The sequence below is a fragment of the Populus nigra genome, chromosome 4 (assembly GCF_951802175.1).
Source record: "Populus nigra chromosome 4, ddPopNigr1.1, whole genome shotgun sequence".
NCBI classification, from domain to species: domain Eukaryota; kingdom Viridiplantae; phylum Streptophyta; class Magnoliopsida; order Malpighiales; family Salicaceae; genus Populus; species Populus nigra.
This window is the reverse complement of record NC_084855.1, coordinates 1,511,419-1,526,455: the sequence shown is the minus strand read 5'-3', so window position 1 is coordinate 1,526,455 and position 15,037 is coordinate 1,511,419. Positions and strand designations below refer to the sequence as shown.

Below are 15,037 nucleotides of genomic sequence, written 5' to 3'. Positions count from 1 at the left end.
AAAGAGGTCACGAGAGTGTTACCTGTTACTTTTAGGTGTTTGTAAAATAACATTAAATTGATTGGTTTTTTTAGTGCTATTTTAATAATTTTAATGAACTGATATCAAAAATCATATATATATATATATATATATATATATATATATATATTTTCAAACAAAAATATTTTTAAAAAAATACTTGGCAGTATAATACCAAACAAACAATTACACATGCATGTATGTTAATGGCAAGTGGTTAGCACATAAATTGCACTTACTCATCTATTATGTATGTGTGTATATATAGATGATGCTATATGGAGACAGTAATGATGGCGATACTAACAATGTTATTTGTCATAATTATGTGATTATGGTGAATGCGATGGACATAGTGGGACAAAATTCGCACCCATCATGTTTCCTACTGTTTCCAGGTCCTTAACTCCCTACGATCAAGATTAATTTAGAGCCAACCGCCATTATCACACACCTTTCAATTTTCTTTTGAATAATTCATTTTCCATAATAGCGATCCATTAATAAGTCATTAGAGATGAGATCAAATGCATCTCAAGCATATACTTCAATAAATAGTAGTCAATGGCATATTATGCGCATAGATAATTGTGTAGCAAATGATTAGTAGATACTAAATAATTATAGACTGTCTTTTCATGTCAGAATTTCGAAACCCTAATCTTGATATCACTTGTCAATAATGCTTGTCCTTTGTCAACAAAATTGGGGATTTGTCAAGTAAATCAACAAGAGGGAGATAGATTTGACAGAGGTTAAAGACAATCGACTTAATTAGTTGGCCTAAAGAAGGAAATGTACTCTCACCATCATATAACGAAAAACATGTTCCAAACTAATAATAGCAATCCTTTGATAGAGATAAGATATATAAAATGCCATTTTACATTCCAGTCACAAGGTAGATGAGATTACTCGAATTAATTTGATGCATTAACCTATATATATATATATATATATATATATATATATATATATATATATATATAGTCAAAGATAGGGTACTAACCTAATATACCTAGACTTGACAAAATGTCAAGTTTATGAGTCTTTTTTACTTCTAGGTCTAACATCTTTGAGTTTAATCATGCACTGAGTCTAAGTATATGTGGGTTTATAAAGATGTTATACTCAATATCTTTGGATTCAATTATGTGTCAAGTTTAAATACATGTGGATCTAATAAAATATCAGATTCAACGTTCTTGATAATCTTTTTAAACCCTATATTGGGTCATGAGAATTTGTTTGTTTAACATAAAATGCTAAAAATCAAGAATGATAATCTTTCTATATTCTTAGATGTATAAAAGTCTTATAAGAGCATACTATATTTCTTTTAATATTAATATTGTGTAAGAGATATCTTTTTTCTCATTAATATTATATAAGAAATATCTTTTTCTTATTAATATTATATAAGAGATATGTATTTCTAATTAATGTTGTGTAATGAATGTTTATCTCTCATCAATATTATCAAGAGGAGATGTTCTAAACTCTCTATTCAAGTATTATGACAAAGTTCTGAGGCTATATATACCCTCCAAACCACTAGGTAAATGGTTAATATTTTTCTTATTCTCTAAGCATTCATACTTTTATTTTACTGAGTATTTATCATACACAACTAAGAACAAATACTATTGTTCTTAGAATTTAAAGTTCATTCTTTTATTTATTATAATCCCTTATAAAAAATCATTGATTTTATCATCAGATGATTCCTAATTCCCATAAAAAAGAACTATTTTGTAGTTGTTAGGTCTTTTTATTATCAATCATCAATTTCATGAACTCTAGAGAAAGAAATATTAACGTGAACGTGTGATCACTCTCTATTCAAACACTTTAAAAACTCAAATTCTTGAGCATGTTGAATTTTAGAACACCATCGCAATCAAATCAAAACATCACTTTAATTTTGCTTAAAAAAAGTTAAAACTCATCATTTTAAACTTTTTGAATAAGTCAAACTGGATTTTAATCACGTTAACTGAGTTATATATTGGTCACCTGAGTTTAATCAAGTCAATTTCCACTTGATGTTTTTGTTTAATTAGACCTTAGGTCAATTTGCTAGACAGGATTATGATTAATTAATTACACCGATCGTATGTCATCAATAATAAATTTTTATACTCAAGTGCCACGTGGTCTCCTATATTTTTCAGTAATACAATTCGGTGATTGATATTTGTATTTACATTATCTATATCTAGCTTTTGAGGAGATCTGGCTTGCCAACCAAAAGATACAGCCAAGAAAAATTATATTGAGGCTCAAAGGTCATACAAATTCCAAAAAAATTTTGTCACCAACATCCCTTAATCTCAACAGCAACGCCTTTTATCCATTAGAATCCAAATGAATAATCCATTTTTTAGGGGTATTAGGTTTTTTCTTCTTCTACCTTCCAAAAGATCAAGCTCCTTCGGAGGAGATCATATGTTATTGTCCAAATTAACCACATTAAGGTCAAGGTTACAAAAACCATATAAAAATCACAGGTATAAATATTATATTAGCAATCAAATATGGTTGGTCAAAAAGACTCATCAAAGCTTCTTTAAGTGGAATATTTTCTTTCTTTCTGAGACATACTCTTTTTTAAAGTAGAATAGAGTTAAAAAATATGATGGAGTAATATGTGATGTGCAGAGACAGACCGACAAGTGTGTTCATATTAATTTGATCAAGGTTATGTGCACGCCTTCAGGCCACAAAAGGCAAGTCGGCTTGATCAGAAACGAATGCAAGGAAAGGAATATTTAAAATTAGAGGGGAGTGATTGTTTGAATAAAAAAACAGCTAATTATTCGAGGAATCCTCCTCCTGAAAACTAAAATATACTACAACTGTTAGCCAACATGCTTCGAAACACGAGGCAGTAACCAAACCATCTTTGATAAAAATTTTGTGCGGGTTGGATAAGAAATATGGAATTGAAGAGATGAAGAAGAAGAGAGTGGTAACTTGTATAATTCTTTTTTTTTTGTATGTTTTACTTGAAAAAATATTAAAATTATAATTTTTTTAATACCTCTCGATAATTTTAAAGTGTTGGTATAAAAAATTTAAAAAAATCTAAAAAAAATATTTTGATGTATTTTCAAGAGAAAAATATTTTTAAAAAACACATTTCACTACAATACCAAACACACATTTATAAGGTTGTGTTTAGTATTTCATGATAGAAATGTTAGATATAAGAAAAACAAAAAAAATATTTAGTTGAAGAGATATAGTCGTTTGAGATAAAATAAATTTGTTTATTAAATAATTTTAGGGAAAATTTCTATACTTTCAGAATAGAAATATATAGAAACATGTCTCTTTTATCTCTATTATATCTGTTTCTTATGTCTCGAGACTATAGTATCCAACATTATTTATAATTGTATGTTTTTAAAAAATAGAGTGATATATAGATTTATTTCTTTCTTTTTTTTTATCCTGTTTCGAGACTATATTATCCAACATTAATTATAATTGTATGTTTTAAAAAAATAAAGTGATATATAAATTTATTTCTTTCTTCTTCTTATCTACTGGTATTTTAATTTATTCTAATGAGTAAATTGTCTTCGAATTCATCCCTCAAAACTTCTAGAAAATGAAAATCGTAGGGAAAGAAAAAAAAAATTGGTTTCTGCAATTTTTGAACATGTACACGGATGGTGGAGAAGAAGCTACGTACGTACCCAATAATTAAGCACCATGATACCAAAGTACTCAATCAATTTGAATTGTATTAAATATTAACTCCACTAATCAATGGGACACGTAGCATTATGTTCTTTTTCTTTATTTTTCTTAGCACCACGTATATAGCATTATGTAGTTGAAAAGACTCCATTTTTAATTCCTACTTTATCATACATTGTTTATCACATTTATGGCTGCTTGTTACATGACAAGGATTCGGTTCAAATCTATCTATAGAATGGCCATAAAGGCACGTCACGTGGGTGAAAATTATTGAATGATTAAACGTTCCAAATATTGAATTAATCTAACTAATTAAATAATTGATTTTCCTAACCATTCCACCCAAACTTTTGCTTAATTTGCTTGGTTAATTATAACATGGATCACGTGGCTCATCTTTGTTCTCAAAAATTCATAAATAAAATTAGAGAAGTGAAGAAAATATGTTTAGTTTATAAATATGCTAATGTAACAACTTGGAATTATAATAAAAAGATTATTATATTTATTAAATAAATACATGTAAACTTGCATAAATAATTGAATCACAATTCTAGCATTCATATTAATATTAATGTATAATTAAACAAAACAAAAAAGTTACTAACTGAATCACTTGAAAAATGATAAACTTTGTTATTGTCAATGATCAATTACGTATTCTTAAAATTTCATTATTCCTCACTTGGTGTAAAATAATTTTTTATAATATACTTCCTAAAATTCCAACAACTCTATTTTGTTTAGGTATACTTCTAAATAAGATCTAAGTAAACAAAAAATATAGTACTTAATAATCCATCTATAATAATTGAACCTAAACTCTAGATAAAAAGGAAATTTAGAGAGAGAGAAAACTCTTTAAAAAAAATATATAAGAGCAAGGATGAAAAATTAGGTGACGAAGAGTGTCAAGTTATATCAAAATAATACAAAACTAATCAATTTCAAACATTTTTTTTCATCCTTTTTTTACAGATAACTTTAGACTCTAAAAGTTGATAGACTTTCTTTACTAACAACTTCTATTACCTACCATCAAAATAGTATTATACCAGAATGTTTTTAAACTTAAATCATGTGACTTTCAAGTTGAAAAGTCCTAGCATGAATGTATAAGCTGATTACCCCCCCCCCCCCAACTTTGATTACTCACTGTAAAACTAATATTAAAATTAAATGTTTTAGATTTAAATTATGTGACTTTTTATTTGAAATATTTAGTATGCATACCAATAACTAAGTTGATAAACTTTTCGCACTAACAAGTTTGATTACCCATTGTAAAATTAGATTATTCTTTTCATGGACCAAAAAAACTAATGGGATGGGAAAAAAAATTTCATAGACTAAACTCAATAACAAAAATCTCAATAAGCAAAAAATAATATTTTGTCAAAATATTATTATTTTACAATAAACTCTACCCTATAGGCCCGACCTAAGTTGACACGTGTTTGTGTGTGAGTTTGAAGCTCAAACTCCATTTTGCTTAGAACATTTCTCATATAAAAACTTGGATTTTATTTGAGTTTAATTTTAATTTTTTAACTTTTCACTTTATAAAAACCAGGAAAGTTATATTTTTTTTCTATATGGGATAGAGTTTTTTTAGTAGGTTTTGGATTTTACTAAAATTAACATGTCAATTAAAATTTTTTATTCACCCATAATTTATTTAAAACATGTTAATATTTCTTGTTAAAAAATTTATATTAGAAATTAAGTTTCAACAAAGTTCTAACCTTGAAAATAAATATACTCCATTTTTAATTTGATTTCAAATATATTGATTAACCATGTCGTTAAACAAAGTTTTCAACATTACTTAATCTATTTGCACTTTCTTTAGCCTTTCTTGTCAAATGGTCGACAAATTTTAAATCCATGATATATTACCAGTCACCACCTGTTTCTTGTTAGTTTGGTTATAGTGGCACAACATTGAAGGAATATCATGGGTACGTAGCTAACCCTGTCTTGTTGATAGTTTCCCCCCCTAGTGAAAGAATAGCCTTTGAATCTAGGAATTGTCATAATTGGCAACGTTGTCTGGAAGTTATCTCTATTGACCTGCAACTACAAGTAGACACAATCCATGATTCATGGAAGATTTGGCTTGAACTTTTACCCAACAAGGGCAAAGGTTAGATTGGTGGATTGTCGGCTTTTCTTCTCCTACTTGTTTTCATGTAGTTCCTATCAGCTTCGACAGCAACTACTATTGAAGCCATTTCAAACTAGTTCAGAGAAATTACACTACTGATTCTCATAATAATAATTAAAAAATAGAGAGACGGAATTCACACGAATAAATTGATTTTCTCCTGGTAAATTAATATCATCAGAATAACTTGGGCCAAACCTTTTTTTTCCCTTAATAAAAGGGTATTTTTGATTTATTCTCATGCATAAATTAAGAATAACACTCGTTTTAGCCAGATTCTAAACAGGTCATTCATGTTTGGAATTATATAATTTTTCTTAATATTTTTAATAAAGTTCAAATTCTAAATGATAATATTAGAAATATATTCAAAATCCTTGCCACTTGAAATTAAATGTACGAGCAAGACTTTTCAAGTCATCACTTGTTCTTGTTTCGAGCCTTTATTATCTATATCAAGTTCCAAGTTGACTCACCTTTACGAACTTCGATCTTTATTATTCCCATCGAACGGTCAGAATTAGCAATAAACAATCCATTCTGATCATATTAATCTACCCACAAACATCTTCGTCAGGAATCTCCAGGCAAGAACCCTCCAAGCCTAACGTGATTAAAAGTCGTTTACATGGCAAGTAGGTGCATGGAAGTGTCAAAGGTCAGTACTGTAGTTGAACTATCATGGAGTATACTGTTATTTTAGCCTCAAGTTGGTTTACACAATTGCATCCACTCTCTTAATCGTCCTTCTATCCCATACACGTGTATTTCTTCCGTATTTATAGGAAAAATATAATTTCTGAAAATAAAAGCATCAAATTAAATTTTTATCCGGCCTTGTAACCTGTATTAAATTTCATATCAAATTGGATGGAAAATAATCCAACAAGTTAGGTCCTGACCCGTTCAAAACCCAAATAAGATTTGTTTTGATTTTTTAATTTTTTTAAAATGTATAAAATTGATATATATTTAAAAACCGTTACCTGAATTATTGGCCGGATTTGGTTTTATACTATGCAATGTTCAAATTAAACCCATTAATATTGGAAAAGGAAAATTGACATGTGAGACGTTGAAAAGGCAAATGGAAATGGAAAATCGAAATTAAGAGAAGAAGACCCGTTCTAGATGTCGATTCGACCCCTTGGACAATGGCAACTATGCAACCACCGTTACAGCTGTGTAACAGGTAATACAGTTTCAATCAGAAGGTCCAAATCGTACGGACCATGACATTCTGATTCCTCTTCCTCTCAAACCTGAGATGGCTCCTCTGGACCTGAGAGTTCAAGAGTACATGTGACGTGCATATGCCTGGTCATAATTTGAAGTGGGACAGCCTCAGCTTCACATTTTCACGTGCAACTCCTTGAGCTCCTCCACATAAATGGCTACTACTTGTCTGATTCGCAGATATTTAAAAATTAAAAATTATTGGAGATTTTGAAGACTTCTTTTCAATTCTTTTCTTTCAGTTTTTCTTAGGATTGATTCAAGAAAAAGTTAAATTATTCAATCAATATATGAATTACCATGTCAATTTAGATTAATTTTTTTTAATTAAAACTATTTATTTTGTTTTTTAAAAAAATTCTTAATATTAACTCAATCATATCTTGGATCGGGTCAACATCCAATTTAATTCAATTAAAACTTGATTCGAGTTAGATTTTATATTCTAAATTTATTTGATTAACTTATTGGTTTGGAACAAGTTTAACAATGTTATTGTGATGATAATTACATAAGGTTGTCTTTAAGGGTGTTTTTGTATTTTCCTTTTGTCTTTTTAGGTTTGCTTAGGGATTGTTTTGTAATTTTAACAAATTAAATAATATTAAAAAAAGATTGTTGACATGTACAAAGAAGGCATCAGCGCATGACGGTCCTCTTGTCATTTGAACAACGCGTGCGGGATCATTTGACCATCAAATTTCACGATCGAGGACATCATTAAAAGTGGCATGTCATCCCCATTCCACCAGTGTGGCCAGTGCTCACATCGGAAATATGTTTATCCTTCAATTGGCTTTTTTCCCTCTCTTTTCTTTCTCTTAGTCTATAAATTTGCGTCAGCCCTTTCAAAAAACAATTGTATCCTTTAATATGTATTTTCTATCAATTTTGATTCTTATTTTTTTATTGCTATTTGTTTTGCTTTTGAAGCTTTTCGAACTTTGGATTTTTTCCATTTTCATCCCCATAAATTCTATTTTATTTGATTTATTTATTCAATATGGTTCTCATTTTTTTATTGCTCATTTTTTTTTCAATTTTGTCTTTCATCATTTTGTTGAATTTATTTTTTTATGCAATTTTGGTTATTTTTCTTTTGATTGCTATTTTCTTATCTTATTTATTTATCTTCTTTAAAGAAAATTGGTCCATCGACATCTTATTTTATTTAGTTTTTTTGTTTAATTTTGGTTTCATTCTTTTAATTACTATTTTTTATCCCTTTCTTAATATATTTTGTTTTTCACTTCAGTCCCTAATTATTTTCTTTCATTTAGTTTTTATACCATATTTGGTCCGCGTTGTTTGGATTTTAAATTGTTTTGTGAGTGAAGATTTTACTTTGTTATTTTTTCGTGTCTACCTTTTTATAGGGTAATTCTAGTCTCATGACCCGAACATGATTTAGGTTCATTTTTTTTTACTAATATTTTTTTAAAATTCATCATTTGACATTTGATCTTTGATTTTTTTTGCTAGGTCCTTTTGATTTTTTTAATCCCGATTTCATATCGTGGGTGATAGGTTAGTCGAGTTAACCCTGGTTGGATCAACTTTTTTTCTCGATCTTTTTCTATGAAATTGATTTTTTTTCAATTTTATCATTTAACATTAGATTATTTGCCCTTGAGCTTTGCTCTTTTTTTTCTTATAGGTTATCCTGAGTGCGAGTTAGTCAAGTTAACTCAAGTTATGTTGAAGTTTTTTTCGATATTTTTTTTATTGAACTTCGGTTTTTTTTACTAGGTTTTTCTTTTGAGTGTTTTTTTTTTAATTTCGATCTCATATCATTGATGGTTGGTTAATCAAGTGAGCTCGGGTAAATCAAAATTTTGTTTTGTTTTATCTTTTAACATAAGATTATTGAGCTTGAGCTTTTTAATTTTTTTTTTAATTTTTTTATGCAGCTTATCTCACTTTTATATTCTCTTTTATATACTTTTATATTCCGAGTCCCGTGTTATTAAAATTATCTAACTCAATTGGTGGGTGGTTTCATATTTCTTATAATAGACCTGGCTACAACTTAATCTACCATTATCCATGTCCTGATCGATACGGCCGTTTGCCCGAAGAAGCACAGCATTTCCTACATTGTTTTGCAGTCTCAATTTATTTCTATTTTTCTAATAATTTGTGGAAGTATAATCTCTTGAAATTGTATGATTATTAAATAATAACTGGATCTGGTAATGATAATAACCCAACCATATTAAATCTTATACCTTTTATTTTATTTGGTTTGCGTAGATTTTCATAAATTGCTTAATTTTGATGTAAATAAAAAAAATCATAAAAAAAGCATACCATCTCAATAAATAAATAAATAAATAAATAGGATATAAAGCCTAGTATATTATCGACGACCGACACTCATAACCATAACCATAAGTATATGTAAATTCAGGATATGGATTTTACACGTCTCATCAATCACACGTCATATCTTTGATTTCTCTCTATGCTTTATTTCAATCAGCTCTTATAAAGTTAAATTCTTCTAAATAGACGTCTTTTGACTCTATTCAATTTTATTTATTTATTTTACTTGTTAGTACGTATATTAACGTGACATGCCATCCGCGTAATTAATTAAAAATAAATGTAAAACAAAAAAGTGAAGAAAAAAAATATAAAACAACAAATCCCAATTAAACATCACTTGAAGAGTTGATGCCCATTAACTTACACATCAGAATACTTCTCAGAAAATAACGAATTAGAGAGAATATTTTAGTCTGTTTAAATAGCTATTTTTAGAACTTACTGATTGAATTATATCCATATAGTTGATTGGATTTCCCATTGATTTACACATTCACATTTGTCGTGGAAAATAAAGCATGGGAGAGAATCTGGCATCATTAGCAAATAGGCTATTCAAAATTTAGTTGATCGAACTTTAATGTAAGAAAAATAAACAAACATTATGATATATGAAAGATAATATTATTATTAAACTCGGTTTGATTTAATAGATTAAATCAATAGTTTGTTGATTTAGCTCCTAAGCCGAGCTAAATTTTAAATTAAATTGAAAGAGCAATAAGTTATTTATCTAATTAAAATTTAATTTGATTGTTTTAAAATAAATTTAAAATTTTTAAAATTAAATTTTTAAAAAATACTGCCTTGTCTTGAATTGACCCGGATAGCTCAAGTTAACATACTCAACGTGTTATAGGCGGTGCCGGATTAAATAAATTTGCATGAGAGCACGGAGCGCTTGGGGTTTTTTCCTTGGGTATGCAATCGAGATTCACATGTAATATATTAACGTCAAGATAAACAACTACACATGAATAATTCTTCTTTGTGATAGAGAAACCTCCATCTTAAAAATTCAATGTGAATTTCGTTTATATATATATATATATGGATATGGGTGACGTGTGAAGCGTGCGAGTGTCGAGGGGCATCCATTTTTTGATATAAAAAGGGGCCAATGGCAGCGTTTTTATTTCCCTTACTTTCGGCCTTTGTTTTCAATAGAAAGCAGTAGTAATAGGCTGCCCATAGCCCAACACAACAACACACATTCTCCTCATCCTCTTCTTTCTTTCCTTCCATCTCTTTGTCTCGACAATCCTCTTTTAAGCAAAACATATTATTTGCTAATTAAGCACTTTCACCCATGGAAATTCCACATCAACAGCAACGTCAGCCTTCGATGAAATCAAGATTTAGACGTGTCTGTGTGTTCTGTGGCAGCAGCCCCGGCAAGAATCCTAATTACCAGCATGCTGCTGTTCAGCTTGGCAAACAACTGGTATATATACTACTACTTAGTACTTGCTCTCTCTACAGAAATTAAATCCTAGGCTTATGCTAATGTTCTTGTCAAGGCTTCAATGTTTTCTTTTAAGAATTACACAACTTGGGCGTTTCTCAGGAGTCTTATATATATTGTATCAAGAATATAAGATCAGCACCTGTTGAGCAAAGTAGCTTGAGGTTTTGTCAAAGAGGCTGAGAAGTTTAGTGAGGGACAATAAGATCAGCACCTGCAGGGCTCCATTCAGGAGCAATCCTCTGCCTTTTCTGCTCTGTTTGGATTAAATGAAACTAAAGAATTATCCAAATAATTGAGTGTAGTTGTGATTATATTGTTTTATATTGGACAGGTAGATTTTACACTTAAACACGTAATTTTTGTTAATTAAAAAAAATTAAGAACAATAAAGATTTTGCAGGTTGAAAGGAACATTGACTTGGTTTATGGAGGAGGCAGCATTGGTCTCATGGGCTTGATCTCTCAAGCTGTATATGATGGTGGCCGCCATGTGTTGGGGTAATGTTTTTGCCTTTGGTTTCCCACTTCCCTCTCCCTCTGTCACTTCTCCCTCTCGTATTTATCTTGAGTTCTCTCATTTTTTTCCCTTCTTTGTTGCAGAGTTATTCCCAAGACTCTTATGCCAAGAGAGGTAGTTACTTTAATTAATCAGCTTAAAATCACTTGGAGAAAAGGGTTATAAGCGCAGAATCTTAATTATTTATTGTGGTAATTTCAGATTACAGGGGAGACTGTGGGAGAAGTAAGAGCTGTATCAGGTATGCACCAACGCAAAGCTGAAATGGCTCGCCAAGCTGATGCATTTATAGCCTTACCAGGTACTTTCCTAAAATAAGAAATTAATCAACACTTCGAGCAATAATTATGTTGATGTTTAAATTACCTGCCTCGTACTGGTTGAAGTGCAACTCAATCTCTTATAATTTACCAATAAATGCAAGCCGATCATTGAGCTCATAAGATTTTACAACTCAAGATAACTGTGGATACAACGGTCAAGTAACCATATTGGACACAGTGAATTTAACTCAAAATCCTCTCACAGGCGGGTATGGAACCTTGGAAGAACTCTTGGAGGTCATCACTTGGGCTCAATTGGGAATCCACGATAAACCGGTATTGAAGATTTTCTTCATATATTTATGCAAGAATTATCTTCAATTTCACTGCCCTAGCGTTGAAGTTATTCCAGTTAAACTCAATTCAATAACTTGTTGATCCGATTTTTAACTAAAACTAAAACGACGTAGTTTTAGTTTTTTTTTCAGCTACATGCGGGTTAATCGAATCTACACATTGAATGTAAAAGAATTTTTGGAAAAAGTCAATTTCAAAGAATTTACAATGAAATTAGCATGTTACTCTTTGATAATTACTTGATGATCATGTCAAGGCGGTGAAAAACAATAGGAGATAACATGGGCTTGAAAAAACAAAACAAAAATACTTTTCATTTAAATATAAAAGAGGGTAAAAGAGTAAAAGAAACATTTACTTTTTTCTTGGTTTCAGGTGGGGTTGTTGAATGTCGATGGGTACTACAACTCCCTTCTATCATTCATAGACAAGGCTGTCGATGAAGGATTCGTAACACCAGCTGCCCGACACATTATTGTTTCAGCCCACACTGCCCATGAACTCATGTGCAAGCTTGAGGTACAAATTTTTTCATCTTCTTGAACGCAGTCAACATGGTCTAGGCCGTCAATTTCTCATATGATTTTGGTGTACATATAGGATTATGAAGCTGAGCATTCTGGGGTGGCGTCAAAGCTAAGTTGGGAGATGGAGCAGCAACTGGGCTACCCAATAAAGTCTGATATCTCTCGCTGACTTGATCAGATACTCCTAAACATGATGGAGAAGAAATATTGACCATAGATTCTGGAAAATCTTTCTAGATGTGAGCTCCATTAAGAAGTGCCACCACAGTTTCTTTTAGTTAGCTGTGTGTGTGTGGATGATGATATGATTTTTAAATTTTAATTTTTTCCTTGTTTTTTGTCATTATTTTTATTCTATTTTTGAATTAGAGTTTTACCAGTGAGTTTAATTATTACTAGTTTCCTATGTCGGTAGTACTAATTGTGTGTTTTTGTACATTAATTGCTTAATCCAATTAAAGAAAAAAAAAAGAAAGAAAGAAGAAGAAGAAGAAGAAGAAGAAGAGAGAGTACATTGATGTCATGTCTTGAATCGATGGGTTGTTATAAATTAATTTCATGAAAGGAGACTGATAGGGATGTTTATGTAAGACAAAATCATGAAAAGGATCAATAAGGGCATTGGCCCAAAAAACTTTACTGGTTTCTCACATCAATATCACAGTATACTTTATAATATATGTGCGTTTTTGGTTAAAAGATCCCATTTCTCATTTCTTGAGTACGAATTAATCCTCTTCTGGTCTCAAATATCGAGTTTATGCCTCTTCTTCTTCCTTGATTTGCTACAAGGGGGTGATCAGCACTGTGATGCAATATGTGTTTTTATTTAAAAATATTTTTTATATTAGTAAATTAAAATTATTAGAAAAACACTAAAAAAAATATCAAAATTTTTTCAAGACAAAACCCATTTGAAAAATATCAAAAGCAAAAGCTATCGTATTCCTAAACATATCTCAAGTACCAGACAAGACGTGATATTTTGTTACTATTTCAAAACAGAAAAAACAAAAATAATAAAGATAGGAATAAAGCAGTTTTAAAATAAATTTTTATATTTTAAAATAGTAAATAAAAGGAGATATATACTTTATGTAGATGCCGTATAGAAAATGACAGTTGAAATTGCTATTTTTCTTAGGCTGCAAAGGACTTAAATTGATGTGTGTATGCTTTCTAATTTTATTTTGTATATTTCAGAAGCACTTCACAAAAAAAACATCCTTAATGTAAAGAAACATCTTGAATGATAAGTCCTAACAAACGTAAGGTATTGTGATAAAGCAAAACACAGAATAATTTGCGGAAAAGATTTTTTTGTCATCTAGATGGAGACTTTACGCAGGAATCTAGCTAGGTGGGGTGCTTGGGAGTCAAAGGATTCAGAAGACCAAGCTGTTTAAGTGAATAATTGAAGGAACAAGGACACCTATCCTGATCGTACCAAGAAGGGCCATGGACAAGTGACTCGTGCACAAGAGGAAGGAGGAAAGGAATGGTGGATAGTATAGTTGCCTCGCTCTTTACTCTTGGTGATGATAACTGTTGGTGTTGCAGATAAGGACCTAGGGACGATGTACAAGTTAGTGCTCACATGTGGAAATGGCATTTTCCTAGAAGTTTCTGTTGGGTCGTGAATGGAAACCAAAAGGAGAGGACCTTTTTGAACTCCATACTTATCAACAATGTTATGCCAATGGTGGGTCATGATTTCTGGTGGAGATGGTATCTAGTGGCCATAGAATAGATAAAATATTTAGCAATGGATCTCTGATTGCATTAAATTTGTATGAACATGAGTTTTCAATCAGTCCAATTGAGTAGTTATTTCAACCTCTTTTTCTACTGTGCTTTCTGTTTTTGGACAAGCATATACTTGATAGTAATGTGGGAGTTCTGTGCTCATGCTGTTGGTGGAAAATGACAATGCTTCTTCAGGGAGTCTCCATCAACAATTGCATACGAGTCATGAGCTTGGTACGAAAATCATCACCAAATCTTTCGGGAAGATGAAACCTTTCTCGTAGCTTGGATTGTTGCTTCAAAACCTGTTCTTGCATAACGTGCATGGTTTCCTTTTTGTCTTTCGTCAGTAAGAGAAAATCGCGAATCTGCCAACTAACCTTAGTGATAAAGTATTCTGGCTGAGCACCACAAACTTGGAATTAAATCTTGCCTTCGTCAAAGTGGGTGAAGGGAGGGAGAGGCTTGAGTTCATCGATGGTCGGCAAGTATGATGGTCCTAATGATGATCCTGCACGTATTTCGGCGAATCTGGGTGTAGTGTAGGGAGAGTACTTGAAACAAAGATTCGTCCCATCATAGCTCTCAAATGGGAAACTACACTGGCTTTCTCTGACTTTACACTTCTTCTGCTGCCCATTGGACATGCTGAGCCAAATCATACCATTCCATGAACAAAACGCCACCTTAATCAGT

At 30.8% G+C, this 15,037-nt stretch overlaps 1 protein-coding gene across 2 annotated transcripts; it reads left to right on the top strand.

The window, feature by feature from the left end:
* The first annotated feature begins 10,595 nt into the window (after positions 1 to 10,595).
* Positions 10,596 to 13,001, top strand: LOC133691135 (cytokinin riboside 5'-monophosphate phosphoribohydrolase LOG1-like). 2 transcript variants are annotated; one of them, XM_062111482.1, is made up of 7 exons: positions 10,596 to 10,907; positions 11,332 to 11,429; positions 11,532 to 11,562; positions 11,650 to 11,749; positions 11,977 to 12,047; positions 12,444 to 12,587; positions 12,669 to 13,001. In XM_062111482.1, exons 1-7 carry the CDS (start codon positions 10,773 to 10,775, stop codon positions 12,762 to 12,764), a joined length of 675 nt encoding a protein of 224 aa, XP_061967466.1. In that variant the 5' UTR covers positions 10,596 to 10,772; the 3' UTR covers positions 12,765 to 13,001. The 2 variants fall into 2 exon arrangements, with proteins under 2 accessions (XP_061967466.1, XP_061967465.1); XM_062111481.1 differs by having other exon boundaries at positions 11,323 to 11,429.
* The last annotated feature ends 2,036 nt before the right edge of the window (positions 13,002 to 15,037 follow it).